The 27,604-nt window shown below is 41.3% G+C and overlaps 2 protein-coding genes across 3 annotated transcripts in view; both read right to left on the bottom strand.

The window, feature by feature from the left end:
- The window catches only part of HOMER3 (homer scaffold protein 3), a 28,671-nt gene extending 24,071 nt beyond the window's left edge, over positions 1 to 4,600 (bottom strand). The window contains exon 1 of the mRNA XM_067554921.1: positions 4,031 to 4,600. Within this exon, the coding sequence (XP_067411022.1) occupies positions 4,031 to 4,035 (5 nt within the window). The 5' untranslated portion in view covers positions 4,036 to 4,600. The remainder of the gene's footprint in view (positions 1 to 4,030) is intronic.
- A 4,588-nt stretch (positions 4,601 to 9,188) lies between these two features.
- LOC137161374 (semaphorin-4E-like) lies at positions 9,189 to 27,163 on the bottom strand. Of its 2 annotated transcripts, none has more exons than XM_067560600.1 (15): positions 26,734 to 27,163; positions 25,132 to 25,464; positions 24,178 to 24,323; positions 22,338 to 22,397; positions 21,650 to 21,748; positions 20,521 to 20,620; positions 19,031 to 19,141; positions 17,284 to 17,435; positions 16,765 to 16,940; positions 14,100 to 14,256; positions 13,487 to 13,709; positions 12,152 to 12,267; positions 11,505 to 11,671; positions 11,275 to 11,327; positions 9,189 to 10,229 (listed from the first exon to the last, which is right to left on the bottom strand). In XM_067560600.1, exons 2-15 carry the CDS (start codon positions 25,238 to 25,240, stop codon positions 9,445 to 9,447), a joined length of 2,454 nt encoding a protein of 817 aa, XP_067416701.1. In that variant the 5' UTR covers positions 25,241 to 25,464; positions 26,734 to 27,163; the 3' UTR covers positions 9,189 to 9,444. The 2 variants fall into 2 exon arrangements, with proteins under 2 accessions (XP_067416701.1, XP_067416710.1); XM_067560609.1 differs by having other exon boundaries at positions 26,837 to 27,163.
- Positions 27,164 to 27,604: the final 441 nt, after the last annotated feature.

Below are 27,604 nucleotides of genomic sequence, written 5' to 3'. Positions count from 1 at the left end.
CTTTCCGCTGGTGATGGGCCTTAACGCAGCTGCTCTTTCACCAGAAGCTGATGCTTAGTGTCCCGTTATAAATGCTGAAGGATGCGCATGAGCGGTTCTACCAAAGGGAGAATTGTCATCCATGAGTTTTTAAGAGGAAGATTCGCTCTGGCAGGTCTCTGAGTGAGGTTTCCGGGGACCACATAGCCCAGGGGATTCTGAATGAGCCATTTTACCACTCAAGCAGCAGTTGGAAAATCAGCCCAATTCCTACTGACAAGGGGTGTCCACTACAGGAAGCATGACCATATGCACCCAGTACGTGGCCCCCTCCTCGGCCGGCGGCAGGGAGGGGTGGATGGGCCACAGAGCATGAGCTGCTCCCCTTGGCAGGGCATGCCAGTGCAGGGCTGAGCCATGCGGACAGACGTGATGGTGCGTGCAGGAAGCTCGCCTCCCACTGCGCAGGCTAGACCTGTTTCTGGATAAATGAGAGGACTCCATACTGCAGGGCTGTTGAATTGTCTGGTTGTGCAAGGCAGCTTCTCCTTTCTCTGAGATGCCGATGGCGTAACACCTCAGCCCAGACCTGGGCAGCTCCTGGGCCACATTCTTGCAAAACCACAACGCACCTTGCGGCAGGCCAAGGCGGCTCAGCTCAGCAGATAAACGGCTCCCGCAGCAGCCTCCCACCTGGGGAGCCACGAGGGGCCACGGGGCTGGGCTCCCGCTGCCGATTCTGTAGCGTGTTCCATCTGGGCAGCAGGGCATTTCCAAACCACAGAAAGCAGGATCACCGCAAGAAACATGTCCCAGCATCGGGCCCTGCCGGCTGCTAGCCCTGGACTTGGCTGGCTGCCAAAGTGAAGAAGCCCCAAGGCAAAGAAAGTCACGGGGCGATTCAGAGAGCACCTAGGATTTCCCAGCCTCTGTGGAGAGGTCCAAGGGGGCTCCCAAGTTGGGCCTCAGACGTTTTGGGGACTTACCGGAAGCCACTGCAGAGATAGGTGTTCATGCCAGCCCGCAGAAGGTGTAGTTATGTTCTGCACTTGCTGGAGTGTCCAGGTGGACATTAGGAGCAGCTCTAAGGGGAATGAGACTTGGGGAGTTAGACACCCCATGTCTCCTCCCCTTTGATGGTCTCTGTCCCTGCTCTATTGGGCCCCATCTGAAAGCCATTCCCATTTATCACTCAATTTCTCATTTCATATCCTAACCATCCTCTCCCTCCCACAGCCCTGGCTCTGTTTCCTGGGTGGCACAACGCATAGAGAAGCCAAAGGGGTAAGGAAAGGGAGAGGGAGCGTGAGAGGGACCTGGCTCCGTTCTGGAGCTCAGCCCACTGCCACGCTGAGTCAGCTGAGAGATTGTGCTGGATGCAGCAGGCACAGAGCTCTCTCCGCCCTCAGCTCCTTTCCTGACCTGGGAATGCAATTGCAGGAGCCCTGACTTTCAGCCCCTTGCTTTACCCACTAGAGATACTGCCTCTTCCCTTCAGGCTCCCGAGCCCTCTTAGCTGGAGCCTGAGTCCGGTCCATACCACACACCATTGCTTTGTGGAAAGGCCAGGGTGGGCTGAGTGTCCAGATGGGGCGAAGAGTGGCAGGACTTGCAGCCCCTCGCACTATGGGTGAATGGAGGGGTGCAGCCTGTGCCTCTCCGGAAGCTCCCACTGTGAATTCCTATGCGGAATTAACCAGGAAAGCTCAGTGTGAAGAATGAAAAGCGGCTTGGAGAGGAATCCTGGCTGAACGTGCTCTCGGCGGATTAGCCTAGGGAACACAATGCCAAGCATGCAAGCTCAGGCACAGGGGAAGGGAACCAGGGGAGCGTAAGACTCAGCGCCATTGTTAGGCATTTCTTCTACCAGAAACCTATCCCCTCTGGGGGAGCATCCTGAGCAGAGCTGAGCTTCCGCTCCTGGGTGCCCAGCACTTGGCACAGTTTCCATGCTGGGATGGCTGTCGTCCCCCCCGGTTCCAACCTCTCTTGGCATCTCCTTTGCCACACACAAACCAAGGATCTTATTTGCACAGTAATCCACGTCCTCCATTGTAATGGGGCCGAAGTGTATCAAAGTCATTCTTTACCCATTCCAGTATAGAAAGCGAGTCCATCACAGCAGCTAGCACCAGGCATAGATGAGCATGCTTTCCCCACACGGCTCTGCTGATACACCTCAGCCCTGACCTGCAGCCCCCCTACTATTCCAGTCCAGTCCTGGGCTTCCCAGATAGCATTGCTAATGCATCGCCAGCCCCCACCATCTGTGAACACGCTAATGTGCTCAAACATGTTACTGCTCATGTGTCTTCATTTTACAGCACGAGTCCCAAGCATGGATGGCTGCACAGCTCTGCCAATGCCCCTTAGTTCTGCCCTGCTGCTTTTCCAGTATTGCTCCTGAAGCATGAGCAGCAGCCACGCTAGGCCTTTCCTGTGTTAGTCTGACATGGACAGATGCCCATTATGGGCTCAGCTAGGAGGTAACTGAATTCACTTCCCTTGTGACCCAAGTGACATTTACAACTAGCTATTTAAAGGTGAAAGGGCAATGCTTTAAAACCTACTGTACACCAGGGATATGTGAGCGTTCAGGAATGAATTATCCATGAAAGCTACACCATGGATATTACTGGAACAAGAGTTACAAGGAAATCGGACTACAGGCTGCTTTAAGAGTCAACAAGGGGTAAAGGACTGACTCCTTGCTTAAAACATAAATCAACTAAAATCAAAAGATGAAAAATCATTTCAAAGGTGATGCTTTCCTACTCTCTTGGGAATCCAGGGGACTAAACCTGCTGCTAGCTATTCAGCATTTCCATGCAATCTATCCACAACACAAAGAAATTTCAGCTCAGAAGTTCTATGTGACTGAAAACAGGGGTTTGGGTGGAAATATAATGTTGCTGCCTCAACACTATAATTATCGTGAAATCTAAGAAAACTGTCCCAGTGGCCGCAGTCTCAACATTTTGCATGAGACATAGCAACCTTCTAAAGAAATTGCACAGCCATTGGGTGTAGCCATGACAGTTCCAAGAAGAATGATAATCCTGGAAAATAAGGTGCCAGTCCTGACCTAACCTTGGAATTACCAGGAAGGATGGATGAGGGGCTATGGAGTGACAATACGGATTGCAGAGATGGTACAGGGAAGCAGGGACAGTTTCTGATCTAAGTTAGCCCACTGGAAACCCCACTGATGTCGATGGACTTTTTCTAGATTCACACTGGGACTCAGAGATCAGAATCCATGCCTGCTCCTTCTGCCACTTGAATCTGTTTCACCCTCTTCAGTCATTTTATCCAGGAGGTTGCCCAAGAGGGAAATAAAAAACTCAGCAAAAAACACAAGCCACTAAAATGTTACTTATTTCTCCTCTCATGTCAAACTCAAAGGCTTGGAGAGATTGAACAAGCAGGGACTTTCTCCAGCCCCAGCACGCGTCTAAAGTGGCCCAGAAGTGTTCATTACACAAGCAACTTACTCACAGCAGCATGTCAGATCCTTAAAATTACTCAGTTGGGGTTTGTTACCAGTACATAAATTAATACCAGGCTCAACACCCATTTCCATGCCTATACCTGGTAGCCACTTAGAGTATATTTCACCCCTAAAAGAATGTAGGGGTTATGACCAGAAATTTTCAGTCAAACTATTTACCCATTTAGAAACATTAGTCAGATCATTTTACTGAACCTCAAGGTCACAACACAAAACAAAATCAGAAATCTCTAACTTCTGAGAAGGTCTGCAAAGGCAGTTACTTCACCCAAAAGGACCATTCTAAATTTCATTCAAGATATGGATCCCCCTGGAGTCTTGCACCCCCACCTGGGGTCACTTAAAGTAAGTTGCAAATCTCTGCAACTATCTCCTGAACCCCTAAAGGTGAGGGGACTTTTTTATATTTAAACTTGCATTTCTTTACTGCAACTGGAAACCCTAATTCCTTCAACTCTGCTACATTAAGCACACACCAGGTTATTTAAATTATTAATAAAATAACCAACACGCAAATTATAACCAAACCGCTAATCTCACCCCATCTCCACGTTGGCGTCAGTTTTTTTCTCCTCGTCCCTTCTTTGGTTGCCTTAGATTCTCTCCACGTTTTGATTTATTTTTTCCTTCCTCTTTCTCTCTCTCTCCGGATCCGGATGCTCTTTAAATTTCCTCCGGAATTTCACTTTGAAATCCGCTAGTTTTGTTGTTTGTTCAAAAATGACCTATAATCCCAAAGCGTGCGTGGCAGGGGGATGGGGACAGGGTGAGAGCGAAGGCAACCTTCCCGGGTGGGGGTTCTCCCCACCAAGGGCTGCAGCCCAGGGGATCCTTCCTGGGAGAACTTTGGAGCACACTTTGCTGCTGAGATGTTGCAGTCTCTGGCTAGCAGTTTCCTCCTCGCTCTTGCTCACAGGATTCCTTCTTCCCTTCAGCATGGGCAGCAGCCACAAGATTATTTACTCCTTTCGCAAACCCTTTGTGACAATGCAGCCTGCCCCCTGCTATTCCAGTGACTAAGATGTCCTGGAAGTTTTTTCCACACCCCCAAAAGTGAAGCTGCCTCTTCAGTTTGTCCCTCGATTGTGGCTTCTTTGTTCTCTCTCTCATTTTTTTATCCGCTTCCTTCCTCTGCCAACTGCCCCATCTCGGTCACATTTCTCTTTTCTTTCTCCTGACTTTATTTCCAATGGGTTCCATCTGGCTCAGAGGCACCATCTGCTGGGCACAGCTGAACTCTGCACACACTGCAACACCAAGCTGCTAAATACCAGTCACGCAAAGATGTCCCAACCCCACTTCCCACCTCCTCTTTTCCTGGGCTCTCTTCTGGGGTTTGGCTCTGATCCTGCAATCTGATACAGGCTTTGGGTCTGTCTAGAGTCGGAAGGAAGCTGTTTGATCAGCTAGTCCATGTTAAAATACAATTTACCCTTTCTACACTAGCATTTTCAAACATATTGGCTAACACTTATAAAACCAAACCCCACATCTTCTATCAGAGTCTAGCCAGACCCTTTCAGAAAAGGGCCTGATCCCTCTACTGCTCTGTTCCTTTCTCCATCATTTACTGCCATGCAGGGCGAGTGTGAAACACTGACATTTTGATCTGGTTGCATTTTACATCCACTTTGCACAGGTGGAAATAACTGAACTAGGTTCAAAGCAGTGGAGAAGGAGGCCCCTAGAGAAGATGCAGGAATAAAGGGAAGGTTGGATGAATAGATAAACACATTAGACTCTAGAGATGGAGACAGAGACAGACAAACAGAAGCACTGGGATCTAGGGATGGAAATAGATTAGACAATAATAAAGAAAATATATCTTCAGGCCTACAGCATGTAGCTTAGCAGTAAATATACATATGACAATATCCCATTTTACTCCATTTGAACATTGTGCTGAGTGCTGTTCAAACACAATGGGCCAGACCCTTCCCAGCTGAAAGTCCAGAGACTTTCCTAGCATTCCACCAGGGAGGAGTCTAGCCCTACATAGTTTGATGACTATGTGCTCAACTCTCTGATGACCTGCACCTTGTGCAATCATTTGCACCAGTGCAGAGTACAAACGCTCCCCGATTAGAAGGGCAGCATTTTACATGCCCTTTGCACTGCTGTAAATGACAAGGCACAGTGCAGAGCAACACAGGATCAGGCTCTAAATATTCATCTCCAAGTTGTTGATAAAGAACACTAAGACAATGGGGCCAAATCATCCCCTTGGGTGGACAAACCTATGGAAGAGTAAAAACACTTGAAACAACAGAATTGCTACCACCTCCGTCTTTGAATGAGCTGCTGTCTTCTAATGCTACATACATTCTGATTCTCAAAGTCCTTCCCATCCAAAGTATCCCAGTGGAGTCTGCTCTTCACACACACCCTGTTAAACCTGCATGCTAGCCCCACACAAGAGACAGAAGGCAGGGAATGGAAATGAACACTACTCTTCTTCTGGCCTTTCCATCAGGTTGCTAGTGGGGATTCTGCATACAGCAGCTGCTCACTGGCATCATTTTCCCACTGATCCAACATGGTCCCCAAACCCACAGCACCATAACCACACAAATGCTTCCGGGCCCACACAGGAAGCATTCTGGATGCAGTACAAACACAGGCATAAGCATGGCCTCTGCTGTGAACAGCACTGTCTTTCTGTCTGAGGGACCAAAAAAACCCAACACATCTCCCTTTGAACAGATCCGCTACATTTGAGGCAGTGGTGGTGGGGGAATCATTGTCTGTTGCAGCTACTTTGCACATTGAATTCTGGCAGCTACGTTTGCACGTGGGTCTGAGTGTGTGAGCACATGGACCCACTAGAACAGGCAACAGTTCTGCACGTGCTCACATTCACACCTCTAGCTACACACATGGACATTCCAGAGTTCTCCCCATCCTCACGAACACAGCTCTGCCAATGTGCTTCTATCGTGATTTAGATCGATACTACTCACCGGGCTCCCACAAACAGCACTGTCGCTGTGCTCAGCACTGACCTCCAACCCCCCACTAGTCTAACGCCAGGTCTCCCCTCACCAAACTACCAGTGGTGTTCAGTTGTGTGGTTGCTGGGGGAGGCCAATCTCATTTTTGCTTGTGATTTTATTAGTTCGCCTGCATTAATAAGGAATTTCCCCAAGAGAGTTTGCATTAATTCCAGCCAGTTCTGCACATTAACTTTTCCTGGCCCTAATAACTGCCGGCTTGCACTACGATAAGCTGTACACTAGTCATTTTACAAGGAAATGCAGAGGTAGCATCCATTCTTTTAGCAGTACTTGGACGGAGCTTATAAAAAGCTAAGGGAAACCTCATGCTAGGACTGTAAGCTCTTCAGGGCACGGGACTTTTTGTTGTATTTGTGCATAGTGCATAGCATAACGGGGACTTGGTTCCTGACTCAAACTTTTTGATGCTGCAACAGAACTGCTGCTCCTCCGCCTTCTCTCTATCGGGGTATCCCCTTCATCTGTGTTTCAAATCACAGTATACACAGAAGGGAAATTTATCTAGGATCCTTATCCTTTGTCACCAGTGTTCACAGTGCTGGGAACCTCTAGTGCCAGAGTTTTAACCATTAAGTGAGCTACAGCTAGACCTATTCTGAGAAAAGTGAGATGATGCAGTGCTTCAAACAGCAGCGGCAGCCAATGACCCATCTATACCAGAGCTCCCAGCCCTGACACCAGTGGAGCTGAACCAGTGTTAGAAATGACAGAGAAAATTTTGACATTTCTCAAGTGGACACTGGGGTCAGAAAGGCCATGGCAACAGGGGAAAAACAGCCTCTCATGCCTCTCTAACTTAAGCTGTTTGATAACCCAGCAGCTTCAGGACTGCCTCCTCTCCCAGATCCAGAGCCAAGTTCAATATCAGGACATGGACGAATTGAGTCCTGACTTCTTCTGTTCCATTTTCTCTGTCCTTCATATACACATCATGGTCACCAGTGACAAAGGGACTAAAATAAACCACACTGAAGACTCTGCTGAAAGTAGGACGCACAATATCTTTCAGAGTGACCTGCTAACAGTGGGTTATCTATGGCTCTTCTTAGAAGCTAATTATTTTACATGTCAAAATTAGGGCAATTAGATCAGCAGGAACTGAACTAAAATCAGGTGTCAGTAACCTTATGAGGATGTCCTTTAACAGGGGTTTTGTTCCATTTGTGCCTTCTCCCTCTGAGGGAGGAGAATTAATGTAGCCTGCCCTCCAGAAAAGAACAGACGTGAGATATTTTGACCACCCCCATGTGATTAGTTACACAGCTACTGTCAAGTTTGCACCATTAATCTTCCCGCAGCTCTTTACACAGTGACTCAGAACAGAGACAAGAGCACACCCCAGATTACTACCTAAAGGGTATCCTGAATGGCCATATAATCCCTTTCAAATTACTGGCCAAGACACACACCTTAGGACTAGCTCTTTGCATTTCACTGATACAACTGGTATTGCAGTCAGATGGCCCTTAGCATTATGGTTTCACAGCAGTTGTTCAGCCATCTCATTTTCAGCTGTACATTTTTTATGTGAAATCCTCTTCTCCTCACTTTCCACCCCCATTACTTCATCCTGCTAGAAAGGCTGATGGCTATTCCCTCCCTTGGCTCCTTCCATGAAAAGTGCAAATGTTATTAATTAGCATCTGCACAGCTGCCAAATACAGAAATCTGGGAACATGAGCACTGCTGGTTGTTTAGTAAGTTTCAACAGCTGGCCACAATTTGTGTGGCATTTACACATAACAGTATACAAGAGCCCTTGTAAAACACAACAGTTTTAAAGAATAAAAGGAGAGATTGACACTCTGCTCTAGCATAAAAACACTTTAACTCATAGTGCGAAGGAAACATTAAACGACAACTGATTTAGTCTTTTCTCTTTGTAATCTATCTAGGTCATTATATTGCACTCATCATGCTGGTTTCTGAGCATCTTTTTCAATTATCTTTTTAAAGCAGAAGTGATGGAATGGCAGGTAAGTGCTCCTGCACAGGAGACTCAGGTTTGAAACAGGCCTGGAAACCTCTGTTTCTAAGGCTACTTAAGAACTGGAGAAAGCAAACCATACATCTTTGGGAGAGGAGAGAAGGAAGCAGTGGAATCCACTCATCCTCTTCATGCCTCTGGCACTAGGCATAAAGAGAGGCAGCACAGCTCTTTGTTTGGGGATTTCAGTGTGGGAGAACCCAGGCTGCTCACCAAAGAAGGAGACGGAGACATTTTAAAAAACGTTTCAGGAGAATATGTAGGGCATTCAAAGATATTCAACAAACAAGGTTATGGTACTTGCATTTTGGCCATGCTCTGGGGTAAATAAATTTGCATCAGCTATGCAGTACATGAATTGGGTCATGATACTGTTTGGGACAGGGAGAGATATCTTGTAAAGGTAATTAAAAATACATTAGGAACTTAAGTTAATGTATGTACAATGCTTTAAATCTTCAAAGACCTGGAAAGAGAGAGAGAGAGAGATGGAGGCTTCGTGGTCAGTGGTGAGAGCGAAGGAAGATTAGATTTTCCTAGCTAATCTCTAATCCACAGATCTAACACTGAGTCCATCTGTTGTCATGAGCAAGTTGTTTAATCTCATTTGTAAAATGGGGATAATACTTTCTTCACAGGGATATTGGAAGAGTTAATAAATTGTTATTTGTAGATTAATTAGACACTCTCTGAAGGTGAAAAGCACTATTTAAATGCTAAAGATTATTAACAGCTCCTGAAGTTTTAATGTCTATTTTGGTGGAGCAACACATGATGTTATGGAAAAGGAGCTCAGTACCAACTTTTAACAAATGTTTATTTTTGCAACACAAGTTCAAAACATACCAAAAATTGATGTAACAATTTTTTCAAAAGCAGCAACTGGAAATGAGTATATGTTCAATAGACTTTTTGGCTCACTAGCCTTTGGGCTTTTGACTCCTACTCAAACTTTACATTCCACATTCCTCAATAGGAAACATCGAATCATCCTCAACCAAACAGCTTTGTGAGCTGCAAGTCCCAGATCTCCTTGTGAGACTTGTGTTGTGTTGTACGTTAGTGCTGCATTCCTCTTCTGAGGGAGAGCTCACGAGTGGTACTGATTCATTAACAGTGGAGGTGTTAGTTTGAATGGCTGAACTTTTCCGCATAGCGCCCGGCCCTTCTGTAGCCAACGTTGGACCTGGCAAACAATCTGCATTTACTGTTTTTGAGCTTTTTTCTCTGCTCTTCCAAGGCAGAGACAGATGGCCTTTGCAAAAGTTCCAAACCAGCAAACAAGAAAAAAGGAGTGCAAATCCAGCTCCCAAGAGTTTTAAAATAAGCTTTTCTTTTTGGTCTTCCAGGGATTTTTTTTTTGCCATGTCATTCAGCAAAGAAGATGATACCAAAGATTTAATCTTCAGAGTTGTGTCTGCATTTGGTTGATTTGTTGTGTAATTTTTAGGAACAATGAAAACACTATCCCGTTGGGTATAAAGAACGTAACTAGCCACAGAAACAGGGAATTCTTTCCCATTAGCTCTCTCCACAGAATGACAATCATAAAATCCAGCATCGGCCACTGTCACATTAAATATGACTATTCCTCCATCATAAAGCAGATATTTAGAATCTTCTGCCTGAAGACTGCTTCCATTAAACTTCCACACCATCCTAGCCAGGTTGGATATGGGTGCGCATTTAAGATGAACACTGTTGTCAATGATAACGGGACAGTTTCTGACTTTATTTCCTGAAATTATGAAGGTTAGTTTAATTAAAAACAATGAAGACCTAGTTTAACTCAAATGACCTCAAATATGTTCAAAGAAACATCAAGATTAATTAAGGAACATGACACAAAGGACAGTAAGTGTTTTAAGATGCATGAATAAACTAGAGAAATCCACAGATTTAACTGTCTCCTCCTATCTGCTAAAAGGGCATGATAGCACAGATTGGTTCTAGCTGGCCTTATTCTCAGTGATAACTAACAGTCTGAATATGGGCTGGAATTCAGGAACTTGAGTTTAAATTCTGACTTTGCCACAGACTAACACAGTATGTAGCCTTGAGTAAATCACTTCACCTTTCTGTGCCTCTATTTCTGCACCCAATTTGCACACTTGTTATTCGATCCTCACAAAACAGTTAGTGCTTGAACAGGGCTTTGAGGATACAAATGCTCTCAACTTCACCACATTACACTGATGCCCTATAATCTACAATGGTTGCCTCTTAGTTTTCAGTGCAGTTTAAGTCCCTAATCCTGCAAATATTTAAAAATTAAAATTTTTTAAAAAATTAAAATTTCATATTTTAAAATGTCTGTCTCTGAACAAGCAGGGGTTTGGTTTAAAAAAAAAGTTGACTATTTGAGTTGTATTTCTGCAGAGCAATACCAAGTGTCAGTCACAATGACAGAGTTAACAGGACATATTATGCGCCCCGTGAATTCTGTAATATGGGGTGGGGGAAACATACCAACAACCTCAAAAGTCATGGCTCACATTTTCTACTTCCCTTGAAATTAGTGGTTTCAGTCTGAATTAAAAAATCCTGACTCCAAGTTCAAAACCATTAAGAACAAACAAGGCAAATCAGCTCAGTGTTTTCTTTAATAAAAAAAAACAAACAAAAAAAAACCTCAACATTGTTTTTACCCCTGGGCTGTATTTTAATTTAGCTACAATATCAGGCATTTCAATAACCATAGATATATGACCCACAAGATAGTACAAAAAGGAAATTAATTCTATGTTTCAAAAATATTTTCTTAAAGATAAATGTTCACGTACCTACTTTAGGACATTTGGAAGCATCACCATTTTTAACACTCTGAATTAAATTCCTGGAGAAAGAGAGATGAATAAAAAAAAATACCCCATAAAGGTATGAAAAAATATGTTCAAACTTTTAGGACATCAGCTGTAGAATGCATCCTGGTTTACAGACAGTAGAACTGAATTTAAAAAGCAAGATAAAGATCATCTCAAGCATGGATCTCAAGCAAAATCTCTTTACTTACTGCAAGTCTCCTGTTTGATTAGCCACTGGAACACACTCATCAGACGACTCAGACCATGCACAATAAGGATCCCTTGCCAAAACACAATCCAAGCAGTCTTTATATCGGCTGCATACTGAAACTGGGAGTTGTACCACTTGGGATGGAGACCCTATATACAGCAGGCCCTAGAAATGCAGTATTGAACTGTTATTTTATAAGACTGTGTGAGTTTTTAAACTTTATGGCATACAGAGAGCAATTTCAGTGATCTGACAATAAATCAACTATATGCTTTGAAACAATAGATTATTAATGAAAGAGAATGTGAATATACACAGTGCTTTGCAGAACATATAAAAAACCAAGGTTCCTGACCTGAAGAGATTATAGTCTTTATGAACACTTTGGGAATTGCTTATGAATGACAGTGATGTAAATTGCTGAATGCCTGTTTGAAAGTTTGTTTCAGTTATATTAAAATGCAAAAGAAATCTACTTCCACAGACAAAATCTTATATACGTTTTTATTATTGATCAGCATGATGCTAGAGTAGAGCTGTGCAATATACACCAAGCATTGAAAAATCAAATGTACAGTGTAAAAGAGGAAGGCCTGAAGCATACCATTATACCAATCCCTTTGCAGATGTAGAGAGAGGATCTACCTTTTTGGAAGACAGTTTGAGAGACTGTACAGGCGCTGGGGACTGAAACAGCTGTATCTCTTCCATAATGAACATTTCCCCGTCACAGTTGAGAGCTTTATGCAAATATCCATTATCTGCATAAAATGAAATGTATTTTTAAAGAGAAACGTTCAAACATAGCATAACAGCATTTTCACTTCAGTTTTAAAATTCATCCACCTTATCTGGAGAGATTTAGAAAACAAATCTTGAGGACAGGAAATTTCCTAAATATTCTACAGCAATATTTTTTCCCCACTCACCTTACAATAAATAAGAAGTAATGGTTTTTCTAAGCAAAGGAATAGTCCCTGATTTTGGAAGATTTCCCTGTACTGAGGCTCCTCTGATATGAAAGATTTCCAAACAGAGCCTCTTAGCATCCAGCAAAACAAACACACACTTCACCTAGGAACTGGGCTAGAAATCTACCCCCAATCACTTATACAAAAATCTTAATCTTTCCTTCAAGGAATTCACGACTCTTGATAAAATGAGATTCACCCCTGTGCAGAGAACCAGCAAGGTCTATACACCACTTATGTCCCATGTAAGGCTCATTTTGTTAGAGAAAGCCAGCTGGAGACATTTCCATGATGAATTTTTTGTAAGTAAGTATATATATAATTTTTTGTAAGTATATATATGTTGTGGTATATTTTTAAGTGCCACTTTCTTTGGTATTACAACTGAAAAGTGTGTAAGTAGAAAATAGGTATCATTGCAGACTTCCTGACGAAAACAAGACAGACAGTGAGGCTACAAAGAAAATTCTTATCCTCAGTAAAGCTAATGATAACATAGGTTAGAAACTGTATCTACAAGCTTTAAAAAGGAAAGAAACAGACAATAAAACACCATTAATCAAATACTACACTAAGGCCTTGTCTACACTCAAAACTTACATCAACCTAACTACAGACACAATGGTTTCAGTTCAGCAAAGCACCAAAGGATATGCAATTCAGCAAAGTATCCAAGTCCCACTGACTCAAGCATTAAGAGCTTTGCTGAAGGAGGGCCCAATGGATGAAATTTGTCCCCACACATTAGACAATATCTAATACTAGGGAAGTAAAGCAATTCAGCTAGAAACATAACATGGAGGAAAAAGGAAACTGCAGGCCCAATACATAAAATTCCCTGCCTGGTTGCTGTCTGATACATTACAAAGTGGTAAATTAAGATGAAAGATTTTTGGTGTATTATTAAGAGTCAGTAGATCCTTTTACTTTTTGAAAGCTCAGAAAAAAAAATCTAAAACAAATGCCTCCATAAGAAGTCTTTTTGCCCCCCTAAAATAAAACCACTTACCTGTTCCTATAAACAGAATATCATATGTTTTTTTATCGAGGCCAGTGATTCTGTCTACTACAATCTTGGTATAATTTGAACCTCTTTTCAGTAGCACTGGCCTATCACCAATTGGATTTACGGCATTATCTATTAAAGGATGGTCTCTAATGAACTGCAGAATTTTATCAGGCAAATCAAGAGAAGTGTTGTATCCAATACTCCGGGCAAAATTATCAATGCACTAAAAACAATATACAACAAACAAGATTATAACCATTTTTATAGTCCACCAATTTACAGACAACTGTTACTATGTACTAAATTTGTAGGTATTTCTACCCAACTTCTACACTGGAAAACCATCATTCACTATGAATGAAATTCACCCAGGTGCTGAGGACTTGTGTAAGGATAGCCGCAACACTTAAGCCCTGTGGTGGAGTTGAGTAGGGGAAGTCTTGACTCAGAAGGGCCTCCACACACACCCATGGCTGGTGGGGAGGTAAGGGGAGGCGGCTCTGTGCTGGCTATGGAATTGCCTCTACATTGCCAAAATTTGGACAAGTAATTCTCTAGCAGAAAGAAAAATTTAGAGAATGTTTTCTTTAGAGGAGAGTAAATGAGTATTTACAGCACCGGGACGTGGGAGTGGTACTTCTCCCCTGAACATCACCCATTTAACATGGGAATGTTCCACAGTCACTGGCTCTTTATAGTTTCCTTTGGTGAAGACTTCTTGGACAGCTTTCATGCTGAATGCACAAACTGCAGAAATGTCCAACCTTCCCCTTGGAGGTGAAAAAGAAGAAAGAGAAAATTTGCGTTATTTTGCCTTTTATGTAGAAAGTAAGGCTGTAAAACAACATGCTTTTCACAGTGCACGCTGCTATTTGCTCTTAGGGTTAGTGAATATATGTCCATATAAATATACATCTAAAGAGCGTCTCACTGTTCTTGTAATTTACCGAGAAAGGCTTAGGAAAAAGAGATATTGGGTAAAGGATTTTATTACAAATATGTATTTTGTTAAAAACCAAGCAATATTCTTCAAATAATAAAAACAGCCTAGGAGACATACACTTTAAGACTAGTTCTTTACACTTCACTGATAAATTAGGTGACCGCAGTCAGACAGGTCTAAGCATCACTGTTAGTCAGCTTCTCACTTTCTGCTCTCCACTTTTTATATATAATTCTCTCTAGCCAGATGAAATAATGGGGCCTGGGAAGGAGAGTACGTCTTTCCTCTTTGCATCCAGTCTTAAATATTTTTCAAAATTAAGTCTGAAAGGTTAAATGGATTACAGGTAAACTGGGGCTTTGGGTCAGATTCTCACCTCAGTAACACTAGTGTAAATCCAGAGAGACACCAGTGACTTCACTTGAGTTATTATGGATTTACACTGAAGTAACTGAAGGCAGAATGTGGCCTATTCTCTAATCTAGGCAGAAGATGCTCATAGCTATATTGGCCCTTGAGAAAACACAAACTAGGTAAATAAGTCCTTTCATTTGAATTCCATGATGCTGAAGTGTCTGTTTTCCATAGCCAGAAGTTTAAGATGAGCTCTCACAGAATCCCACGTATGCACATTGTGGGCCAACATCTGTGGTGTTGTAAATGGTGATGTAAATTACACAGTGGGCATAAACTGATCAGAAAAGGATTGTAAGTGGCAAAGTAATCAAACTTCCATTGATCTGGGTATTAATGTATCTCAGGGTTTTGATGTCTTTACAAAATCACCAGAGTTACCTTTTCATGATTACTTTGCCACTGGTACCCTTTGACATGTACAGTTCTGCTGCTGGTACATTCTGTCTGTGCCTCTTTATATTATTTATATATCCTTTAGAACAGTGAGTTCAAATTCATCAGCTGTAAAAACATGTAAAGCAGTAGCATGAGGTCCTGTTTTATTTTCAGAAAGTACTAGATTAGACAAATGGGCCTTGACAGATGCTGCATTTGGAAGAAGGGTATTCAGCACGCAGTGGTTTCCTCTCATGAGGGTACTGCTTATTTTTCTGCATCTTGGAAGGCCAGCTGTTTCATTTGGTGGAGGAAACAACAATGGAAGAAGTCAGGATTTTGGTCTTGGCTAGTCTTCAACTAAAAGCTTTAGCTTTAGCCCAGAAACTGAAAATACCTGGCATCAGAAAATGGCAGTGTTAGCTCAGTAAAATCAAACTAAGTGAACACAAGTCTGGTCCATTCAAATATGTAGAATAACTGATCCATTCTCATTATGAGTCACTGATAAATGGCAGCAATCAGGCCATTAACCCTAAAGTGAGAGCTCATTATTCAATTTTGAGCTTCATCTGCATTCATTAGAGACAAGTTACCACTGGAGGAAAGACAGTGAACATACAGATCCAGAATGGCTACTTCACCATCAGGAAGCGATAGATATAAAACTATGATATAAATAGCTAGCTGCATGAGTTCCATTATACAAGGACTGAATAATCTGTAGTTATTTACTTCAGTGTGAGTGTTACAGTACTGTGTAGAAAGCCCAGCCAAGATCAGGGCTGCACTGTGCTATGCACTGCACAAACACATAGTTAAAGACAGTTCCTACTCCAAAGAGCTTACAGTCTATGTAAAGGGTTCACAAATAATGCAAATTCACATCAGCGTGGTTATAACAAGAGACAAAAAGTACAGAAGCTCTGCAATAGAAGATGTTTTTGAATTCACTGTTGATTCTGGTGATGGATTCAACTTTGAAGTACTTTCATAATCCTTTTATTATTATTATAATTATTATTACAATATAATAAAAACCAAAAGAGAAAATGATGCAGAGAGAAGATTGTGTCTTCAGTGAAATCAATTTCCATATGCAGTTCAACTTTGATAGGGGATGGTGAAGACATAAATAAATAGTTTAAGCTTTTATGATGCAAATAACTCACCAATACACCTCAAAGCCACAGAGAAAAGTTACTTACCTTTACAGTAATTCGAGTCCTTTGAGATGTGTTATCCATATATATTCCACTCTGGGTGTGCACATGCTGCATATGCTCAAGATTCCACAGTAGCGGGGAAAGAGGGTAAGTTGTGGAATATATATGGACAAGTCCTCAAAGAACTTTATAGAATGAACTACAATAGTAAAGTTTTGCTTAGGGGCTGAGTCTAATGCAGCAGCAATTCATGTGCCAGAAAGCTTTTACATTTAAGTTTACAAAATCTCTGAAAATAATTCAGGTACATAAATGCAATCTCGGCTTTGAAAAACTATTTTAAAACATTAGTAATAGCTGCATTTCTTATATCTTACCATTGCTGAGTAAAAATCCCATAAAAAATGGTTTCTCGCCAGTCTGCTCTCTTAAGTAAAAAGACATCCTGAACAATATTAAACTGGAAATTTGATTCTGGAACAGAACATACAAGTCTGGATTTTAAAAATGACGTCCATCTTTTCTGCAATATGCGTTTTCCACCATGATCACCCTGTATGAAGGAAAAGTGTCATCATTGTAGAGTTTATAAATAAGGCTGATTTCACTCACGTAAACAGATGTGGTAGCATTGTCACACAAGGGCTTGGTTCAGTCTTCCTATACATATCTGAATTTTCAAAGCCAAGAGTTTTGAATGTCATAGGGAAGTTTGAACAGGGGATTCTGAAGTCTGGAAGAAGGAAGAAATGAGTTCAATTATAGAAGGCTGGTGATAGAATTTTAATTGACAAGATGGACAATGCAGGTGGAATCATATTTGCTCATTCTGCCATGAAGCTTTATCTAAACTACTTACATATTTTAAACAAAATTAATATACTACAAATACTAACTTTGCAGACACGAGCAATTCTTGACACCAGGAGTTTGTCATAGAATTCATATTCAACAGCTGTTTCAGTGAAGAACACATAAATTTTATCATCATCTCCATTTGGATTAGATTCACTTTCCTGTACTATATCCATATAGACAAAGCTGGGCTCTGGAATATATAAACACACATAATGCTACGGAGTTTTTTCTAATGTAGAGAACGAAAGTCAATGAGATACCATACACATTAAAAGGTTTTTTTAAAAAAATTGTAGTAAAATAATGTTTTGAAAGAACTTACAAGTTAGTACTTTTTTTTTAAAGAATCTATCAAAGGGTTACAAATGTGTTTGCATGAGTGAAAATGGACTATTAATCGTCTCTTCACCTTAGTCCTTAATTATAAGCTCGCTAGTCCTCTATTTAGGAGCTTGCTTCTTCTGGATACAGCAAAATCAGTATATATTAATTTCAGACAGCAAGAAGTACACTGATGCCTAGATTAATCTTTTATGGGAGATGAAATTCATTACCACTAATGCTAAATGGGAACCTTTTACATTTCCTCAAATAAAGTTTATAGAGGAGTGTAATGCTCTTCTAGCTCCTTCCAATTTTATGCAGAATGAGGTTTGTATGGAAAGAGGAGTCTGTTTATGGACAATAAAGTAGGCCTAAAGAAGTAAAAAACAACACCAGTGCTTAATTTGTGCCAGGGCTGAGCCTCCGCACCTCTGGGCTTGCCACATCAGTTATGAAAGTGAAAAAATTGCTTGAGCCCTGGCACCTCTTTCATTACAAATTAAGCACTGAACAACACTCCACAAAAGTGAGCATGGCTAGAATAGGTTTTGATGTTTACAGATCCTGCAATACAGACATAGAAGATGAAGTGAGTTAAAGATGGCAGTGACAGCCTTAACTCTGAAGAAAACTAGGAAATTCAAAGTCAGCATCTGATTTTTTTAAGCAGTTTATTTTTCTTTTAATTTAGGACCTGTATAAGAGTTGATGTAATAAATTGTAGCAGTTCCTACAAGGATGCCTTAAGAGTCATGGTGTTTACTAATAACAGGACTAAAGAAGCACTGAAATCCATTATTGATGCTTGTCTATTTGCATTTTGTCTGCCTATATTATATTAATTGGTGAAATCTAGCATGCCATGGAAAGTGGTTAGAAAAAAGCTGAACCAGTTTTTGCTCAGCACACTATTCACAGTGTGGAGCACTTGTCACTGTGTATAAGATATAAATTGTATTTGAAATACATACACACAATCTGTTTTGCTAAATCTATTGCTGCCTGTGCTTACCAAAAAGGGTTGTTAGTTACAACACTGACAGAATTGGGATGAGATCCTAAACCAGTTTCTGCTTTATTGAAATACTTATTCAGTAACCAACAAATGTTATTTTTTAATATGTAAACACCTGTTTCATAATCAAATAAAATTCAACTGAATTTTAAACCGGTATTGAAAAAGACTGAAAATAATTATGATCTAATATTTGGCTCCCATGCTTCCAGATTCATTACTTATGTCACTTTTCAGCAGGCATCTTAAAAATGACAGCTGTATTTAAAAACTAAGATTTTAAATTACATGTCACTGTTTACATATGGCAAAGGAGAGTACCCACGTCAGACTTCCATAACTGCATTGAGAAGAAAAAGGGGCGAAGTTCTTACTTTGTGTTAAAAAATCAAGCAAGATGGAATACTTGCCCTTCAGGGGCTAAATTATGTACTAAAACTTCTTACCATTAAGCCATGATGCTTTAAACTCTGTCCTTAAATGATTTCTCAAACTGCGCAGTATAATAGGCTCAGTGCCCAAGAAGTTGTTTGAAGTGGCTGAATAAAATGCACTATCTGTGAGGAGTTTAAAGAAATAAAAGTGCATAAAATACTTATATTTTTTTACAATGCAAAGAAACAGTCATAAGTTATATGTATTTATCACATGCAAATATTTACAGCAAGAGTAACTTAAGGAGCACGTATAGGTATGATTTTATCTGCTGCAAAGTCTAGGCTGCTGCTCTTGCAAGATGCTGAGTGCCCTCAGTTCCTACAGAATATATTAGGAGTTGAGTCCACTCAGCATCATGCAGAATTAGATTAATAAAATGGTAAGATGCTGGGACAGGAAGGTGTTTCATTGTGTCAGCTTTGTAGACATTTGTCTTAAATGGATCAAGGCACAACTAGGTGGAATTTACAAGATGCTTGTAACTAAAGATCTCTGAATATATACCTTTTATACATTGACATTGTTCAGAGTATCTATAGGACCCTACAGTGGACTTTAAGAAGTATTAACAGGAAAATGTGAAGAACACTGCTGTGTGAGCTCTATATTTATCCTCATCACCATTTATAATGAATCATGGTGAACTACATACACTAGACATCAGTCCTGTTAGGCATCTTGTTGTCTTAAAAAACAGCCAAATATCCCTAAAACCTGCCAAATATAATTCTGTTTTATCATTTTTTGAAGGTCATCTCTTTTAAGCAATTGATTTTGTCAGTCCCTTGAGCAGTCTCTTTAAAACAGATTCCACTCTGTATTTGTGCATATGCCCAAAATGGGTTGACATAGAGAGAACCCAACATGAATTTAAAGTTCCAGTAAGATCAAAGGATTAATATAAGAATACTTCAAGAACATGGTTTAATAGGCAAAGGACAAAACATACAATGAATGCTTGAAAGCCAACAATTGCAAGGCAGACTCTCAGAGAAGTGACCTAGATGACCCATCTGGTAATCTCAAATGTTGCTAAGGGACAGTGAATAAGGTTTCAAGGATAGTTTTTGCACAAGGAAGAAAATCTTTTCCATGTGGCTTTCTAGTAATTACATCTGAAAGATTTCACAGTGCCTGTGTGACCTTCAAACACATCTGAAACCCAAGACATTCAAGAGGAAGCGGTTAGATTCAAGGATATCAGATATGGTTGCAAGAGTCATACTAAGGAAGTCATTAACAATGAGTCTTTCTGAAAAAGTCCCTATAAATGAGCCAATAGAGGCCAAAAAGTAAATACACATGTCAATGCACTAAAAACTGCTCCATTTAGTTTTTCATATAATAATTTCATCTGTATTCTCTTCAAAGTCTTAAACAACAATCATTGGTTTGGACTCCATGAACATGCACAGGCATCAAATTAGGATCATAGTATCTGACAGTTGTGATTAGCGGTGAAAAATTATTTAGGCTTACATGGAATTCCCAAACATACCAACTAACAGAGATGCATACTTCAGAGTAGGTTCAAAAGGACATCTTCCTCTGCTTTCTTCAGCTTTCCCTTGCAGATGAATATCTGTGCTGTTGATGACCTGTTGTAAACAATCATTCTATCAGGATGAAAGCAAGACTCACATCTGATAAAATAAAATGCTTAATTTATTTTAAAGGAGAATAATCATGAAGTGAATATGGAAACGTGAATATTTGTACAAAAAAACATGTATTTGGTCTATTTTTTCTGGGCTTCTTTGTTTTTTAATTAACAACTATGAAAGCTCCTCTCTAACTTAATTGGCCCTTGTCAAAATACCATACCCAGAGTAGTGGTTTAAATCTACTGAGATTATGTGGAAGGTAAGAAACCAAGTCAATACATTTTGGATTGGAAAATGTATTTCTTTCTAAAATGCATGCTCTTCTATTGGAAGTAATAATGCAAATTCCCTAAATACTGATGAGCAAAATTCAAATCTGATGTAAGTGTCACTACACTGAAGCCCTCAGTCTTTATAAGTTGCCTGCTACATGAGAAAGTAAGTTCAAATTAAAAGCTAGGCTCTTACAGTTGCATTTGGTGAAAAAATATCATTCATCCAATTTGCAGCCTATTGTCAGCATTTATTATTATTTATATAGCATTAATTGTGTTCTTGGCACTCAACTGAAATGTAAATCCTGTTTCATTTTAACTTTTCTTTTTAAACAAAATTTGTTCAAAACAAACAAACGAACAAAAAGATTAAACTAACATAAGAATAGTGAAATATACATATAGTAAGTAAACATGAAATGCATCCCTAAATATATACACAGAGATAAGGCAACAACACAAGAAATGACCATGTCTGTTCCCAGAAATAAAATTTTCTAACAAGAAATGGAAAATAACAGAAGTCATAACACAAGTACTTAATGCTGCTGTTAAATTTGCTTCATAATGACCAATTATACATTAAAAATAATTAATTTTTAAATTAAAAAATAATTACAATAAAATAATTAATATCAATTTTCAATAGGAACAATACTCGGAAAAGTGTTTAAAGATCTACCATGTTATTCAAATAATTTTATACATATGCAGTAAAGACTGTTTTTAAGTATATAAAAATGCTTACCACGTAATCACAAGCTGGGTAAAATGCATTAGTTCCACAAACATATAAGTTAGTGTCATTTATCTTATGAAGGAGGAGGATGTAGTTTCGGCAATCTACCTGAAACAGAAAAAAATAATAGTAAATTTTCATACACTGGAGGCGATTGCATGAGAGCTTACAGGTGTCTTCACAAAAAGCAAACACGACTTTAAACGCACAGAATGTGTCTAAATACACTGGACTCAAGATCAACAGATAATGAGTAATGCAAATTTTAATGACTCAACAATTTTCAGTATCAGATCCTAAAAGTATGTTTACAGTATTTACAGAAATTACTAATTATGTATATAGTCGTCCAAAGCCCAGACCCAGAAAAGCACTTTAAGAACATGCTTACCTTTAAGCATGTGAGTAGTCCCAATTGACTTCAGTGGTATTGCCCATGTGCTAAAGTGCTTTTCAGGATCAGGGCTTAAATGTGTATAGCACTATACAGATAAAGGGTATTGCAAAACAAGTAATAGTCTGAAAATAAATGCAGGACAGAATGCATGCAGAATGGGGTGTGTCAGAAGTGTAGTCATTGTAAAAGAACAGAAGTTTCAGAATCAGATTCCTATATACTTGCTTATTGTTTTTAAAAAGCTACTCAATATGGTAACTTATTTAATAACTAGCTAGTGATAACCATCACTTTACCTACTTTGTCCTTTCCTCTGCGAATGCATTCCAATTGTCTATCCCTTGTTGCGAACCAGTCCTCCTGGAACCAAAAAATATCCCATATTTAGAACACCGTGATTTTTGGTCTAAAATTCTAAATGTAAAATCAAAACCAAAACACATCTACATTTTGATTCTGTTTTAAGGAGCAAATCCAGCTGCCACCTCCATGGAGATCCCTCTAGCAATGGTGCTGGTGTGGCTCCACTGCATAAGGACAGGGAACTAGATTTAGTGGGCTATACCAATGGTAAGGGACCCAAGAGAACACAGAGCTACGTAAGCAGGGGCTTTCTGCTTGGACTGGGCAATGAGTTCCTGGATTCGGTCTTTACTGAAGGTCTTTGTGTTATCACATGGAACACATGCTAGAAGCACATTTTATAAATTAATTACATCCAATGACATCACTTGAACACGGCAATGAGGTCACAAAGCGCAGACACTTTCCTCTGTAGACTCTGCAACATGCTCAGCCACACTCAAATCCTGTAAGCTGCTCTGTGTGAGTAAAATCCTCACTTTCACTGGGGTTTTGCACAGGCATGTAGGGTTCACCCACATGGAACAGCTTACAAAAGGAGGGTCCCAGTTTGTACGGAAACCGCACAGAAGACACAATTTCCTCATTAGAGGCATGTTTTTCACATTTGATCTAAATTTAGATGTCTCATAATATCTTGGTGTTCTTTCACTTCTAGTCTTGTAAATTATTTACATAAAAAATGCCATATCACAAAACAGGTTTCATGAGTGAGGAACCTAATAGAAACATTAAATCCACTTTATTTGAAGTCAGCGAGAGTTCTGGGTACTCAGAACCTTAAAAATTAAACTGTTACTGTCTAAAGGCACAAACCAATATGATACAGAGGTGCACAATAGAAAAAAATAGCATGCTACCCAATAGAGCTAACTCTGAGTGGGCTGTAGTCTTTATAGCTTTGAATGCTTCATAGAACAGCTATGTCTTCAGTTTTAAAAACAGGAAGTACAAAGAGATGGGCAGGCACTGAGTGGCGCATAACATCACCTTGAACTGAGGTATTTATTTACCTTGGTTTTATGAAAATATTTCAATTAAAATAATAATCATATTGTGTCATTTAGGTCATTGTTCCACATGAGGGCATTGGTGGGTTGAGATGCAGTCTACAGTCAGAGAGCCAACAGTTTTTAAATGATAGTACTGTGCTGCTAACAGCAGCCCAGAGGTTTTGTAACCCACACTTTTATCATTAACTAAGATGACTGATCCCACAAGGGGGGAGAGTAAGTCAAGTGAGGTTCTGAGCAATCTCAATTCCAACTAAACTCAGTGATGCTCAACACTTTGCAGCACCAAGAATCTAAACGTACAAAAAGGGCCTTACTTCTACAGTCATTGACAATGACAATTGACAACACACACTCATATGCATTAAGCATGTTGATCCCAATCCGGCAAACGCTTACTCATGGGAATAATCGTTAAATAGTCCTACTGCTTTCAATGGTTCTGCACACATAAGGGCCACACACAGGAGTAAGAATATGGCCTTTGATCTACATTTTCACATATCTGAAAGGTATATTATCATCGCTGAGCACTACACTGAATGTGTAAACTCTTAAGTACAGTGATCAATATTCCTACTGGAAAAACTTCAGACACAGTTTGCAATTCCCCAGATCATAGGACTAAACATCTCTCTCTTATTAACTGTTGCAAGACATCGCTTTGTTGTCTTTACAGATCTGAAAATTAAATGATTTCAGAAAAAATATAACCTTAAGCAAGATATGTTTTTTTAAAAAGGAATAAATAATGTTCAGCTTACACTGGCTATTTCTCTAGAGATGTCATTCAAGTCAAGAGCAAATATAGCATCTCTGGCTCCAACAAATAAGGTATCAGTTTCTTCACTCACCAAGAGTGTGGAAAAATTGGATAATCCTGGTTTCATAAAAGTTTTTATATTTCCATCTAAAAACATACAAGTTCTAAAGTTATTTGAAAAATTATTTGCTGCTGGAGTACTATTGCCATGAAACAAAAATGCCAGATTGAAAAAGGGATAACAGTGGGAAAAAGGCTTATATTTTATACAAATTTTCCAGGATTGGTTTTAAATAATTTTCAGTTATATATGGATATTTTATTCCCATTGTTATATAGGAAAATAACCAAAACACAGTAATTATTAATTAGACATCAAAATCTCAGGCCACTAGATTTAATGTTAGGGTAAATCACAGCAAAACATGCATACAAGAGTTTTTTAGGGGGGGAGGAAAGAGTGACCAATGCTGTTGAAAATTGTGTTGTCTTCAAGACTACCAGAAAGGGCTCTTTGCACGAAAAGGGAAACTCTTCTACCTGTTAGATCTCACAAGTGAAGCAGGTTTGGGATGTGTCAGTATTTGGATGTGGAAACAACTAAGGGATGACAAAAGAGGTGTTGGTGATGCAGTAGGTGGCATCTTCTCTGATCCTGTACAAAAACCAATGCCTCAACTTGGTGTTAGGTGACACATGTTGTTGAAAGTACCATCTTTCAGATGACACATAAAGCCTAAAATGTGAAAACTGCTTATGGGCATTAAAGATACGATACCATAGCATTTTCCAAGAGATTGGAGTTCATAATACTAATATCCTGGCCAAAAGCTCACAATGAAAATGAAATAATTGTTTCAATCAGTTTAGCTGGCAATTCTTACGTACCTACCACACAGGGATCCCTACCACTTTTCAGCATGTATCCTTAATGCAAGAGTTGTATCACACTTACTTTGGTATGTTATTGTTTTTCTGGGAATGCAGTTCAGGATAGACGCTTCCGTCTGTTGCATTAATGCACAAACAAGATAGAGACAAAGGACAGCAGCGGTGTCACTCATTTTCAGAAATCCAGTTAGAGTATTATCTATTCAGTTTTAATTCGTTGACATTTAAACATTTACAGTCAGCATTTTCTGCATGGTTCTTGAAAATATCTTGTTAGGACATCTCAGAAGTAGATATTTGTAGCTTTTAACATTTTATGAAGCTTGTGCAAATCGAAGTAGCCTTTTACATTTTTTTTTCCAAATAAACTTTTCCACTAACATCCAACAGACATGCCCTAAAATTAAAAGCAATTTAAGATCAACTCAACTGATTACTTCAACTGATTACTGAAAGACCAATTGATTTATTACCTTAGTTTTCATAACAAAAATGTATTCTTCACTCTTAAGTATTTTTTCATTTGTATTTTACAGCTACCTCGTACATTAGTGGCCTTTCCTAGCCAACTTGTCAACCCTTGTTTGTACGTATGAATGTTTAGATCAGATCTAACAATACATCCTGCAGTAAGTAGGTACAACAGAGCTAACGTAACAATGTTGTGTGCAGCTCTCACTTAGACTATTTTTGCTTTCCTGTGTTTCTGGTCTTTGTTCCACATTGGTCGACTTTATCTGAATCCCCGGTCTCCTTTTGGGAGAGAGCCTGAAATATGTTCTTTGTGCAGTTGTACCAGTGTGGAGGGAAAGGTGTGCGTGAGTGGATGGGAGGCAGGGCCGGCATTAGATTGCTGGGGCCCAGGGCAGAAACTAAAGAGCCAAAGCCAGAGCTCTGCCTGAAGCTAAAGCCTGATCATGTAACTTAGCTTTGTGGGGCTCCCTGTGGCCTGGGGCCCCTGGCGATTGCCCTGCTTGCTACCCCCTCATGCCATCCCCGGTGGGAGGGCAGCAGTGGAGAGAGTTCGAAAGCCTATGTTGCGTGAAGCCCACAAACTCAGCATTCCTAGCCATCTGTGCCAGGGCTCACTCCAGAGCCAATTCCTTCCACTGCCCATTTACTTCTTCGCCCAGGCTGCACCCGGCAGGGTCCCCGGACTGTGGAAAGGACACCTGCCCCCTGCTCGCCCATGGAAGGGGGGGTATCTCCAGCCCCGCTGTCCCCTCCCAGGAGACAGGAAGGCCAGGCCAGGCTAGGCTGTGAGGGCCTCAGCTCCAGGCCTCTGCCAGCAGTCCCAGGACTGCCTGGGGGGCCGTGGGGGGCCTGTATCCTCTACCAGCCCCCCCAGTCCTTCTTCAACCCCCTTCCAAGGCTCCTGCTGCCTCAGGGACTAGTCAATACACAGCAAAGCAGGTCCCAGTGCAGTCAGCGGGGGCCCCCCTCCAGCACCCCACCACCCTCCACAGCAAACCCTCCCCCCTCAGCTCCTCTGCCTCAGGGCCACCCCTCATCCAGCCCCACCCCGGCACTGGAGCCGCCCCCCAACTGCCTCATTACCCCCTGTGAGGAGAGCGGCGGCGGTTGGGCCCCCCGCCCGCGCCACAAACCCACCCCTCCCCCCAGCCGCCCGCGGCCCCGCTGAGGAGAGGCGGCGGGTTAAGTTAACCTGCTCCCCGGCGTCCCACGCGGGCCGCGGGCAGACTCAGGAGCCGGCCCGGCCCGGCCCGGCCCGAGGGATTCCTTGTCCCAGGCACGATCAAGATCCCCACCGCCGCGCGTCGCTCCCAGGCGCTGGGGGGCGGAAGGGAAGGGGCAGGGGCAGGGTGGGTTTGTCCGTCCTGTCACCCGAACGGAAAAGGCTCCGACCCGCGCATGCTGCCCGGCTCCTTCTCTGGCACTTACACGCGGCGCACGCACCTGTGGGGCCGCGCGGCCAGAGCCAGCCCCACACCCAGCCCCAGCGCCGCCAGGGAGGAGGTTTTCAAAGGCCGAGTCCTGCAGCACTGGGGCTGCCCCGCGGGAGGTTTTCAAAGGGTAACTCGCACCAACACCACCACATACGTCTATCAGCAGTGCCCTCAGCGGTGCAGTCAGGGGTCGGGCGGGCTGGCTGCACCCCCACGTTTCGGGCACCTGCTGCTCTCACACCTGTTTCGGCTGCACTGCCTGCCTTTAGCCTGCCTTTTCCATGGGTGACCCCACCACCACCCTGAGACACTTTAGGGAGGGGAGGGGAGGGAAGTAACATTCTACTACATTTCACTAGGACGGAGTGTGACTTTCCTTACATACCCTTCCTCCCCTCACGCCTAGTTGCTGCACCCATACTGTTGGAAAGACAACTATAGAAAAGCACGGGGGAAGCATAGCAAGAAACAAACAAACAGGGGACCGCCAATTAGCTTGTGGGGGAAGTCTGACAGTCACTGTGTCTTGTATAACTTTTATTTACTCCAAGAACCTGAATTACAAATGTGATGAAATACATTTTTATTCACTCCTTAAACTTCATCTCAGAAGAGCTACTGGACAGAAAA

Source organism: Emydura macquarii, unplaced genomic scaffold (assembly GCF_026122565.2).
Source record: "Emydura macquarii macquarii isolate MOO-44397 ecotype Brisbane River unplaced genomic scaffold, CSIRO-AGI_Emac_v2 contig_306, whole genome shotgun sequence".
NCBI lineage: Eukaryota > Metazoa > Chordata > Testudines > Chelidae > Emydura > Emydura macquarii.
This window is presented reverse-complemented; position numbering and strand designations above follow the sequence as displayed.

Coding starts and splice junctions, on each gene's coding strand:
- LOC137161374 (XM_067560600.1), bottom strand. CDS start 25,240: ATGAGTGACACCGCTGCTGTCCTTTGTCTCTATCTTGTTTGTGCATTA. Junction 22,398..24,177: donor TCTCTAGAGAAATAGCCAGT/GTAAGCTGAACA, acceptor TTTTGGTTCCAG/GAGGACTGGTTCGCAACAAG. Junction 16,941..17,283: donor GAATTGCTCGTGTCTGCAAA/GTTAGTATTTGT, acceptor TCCTTCATACAG/GGTGATCATGGTGGAAAACG.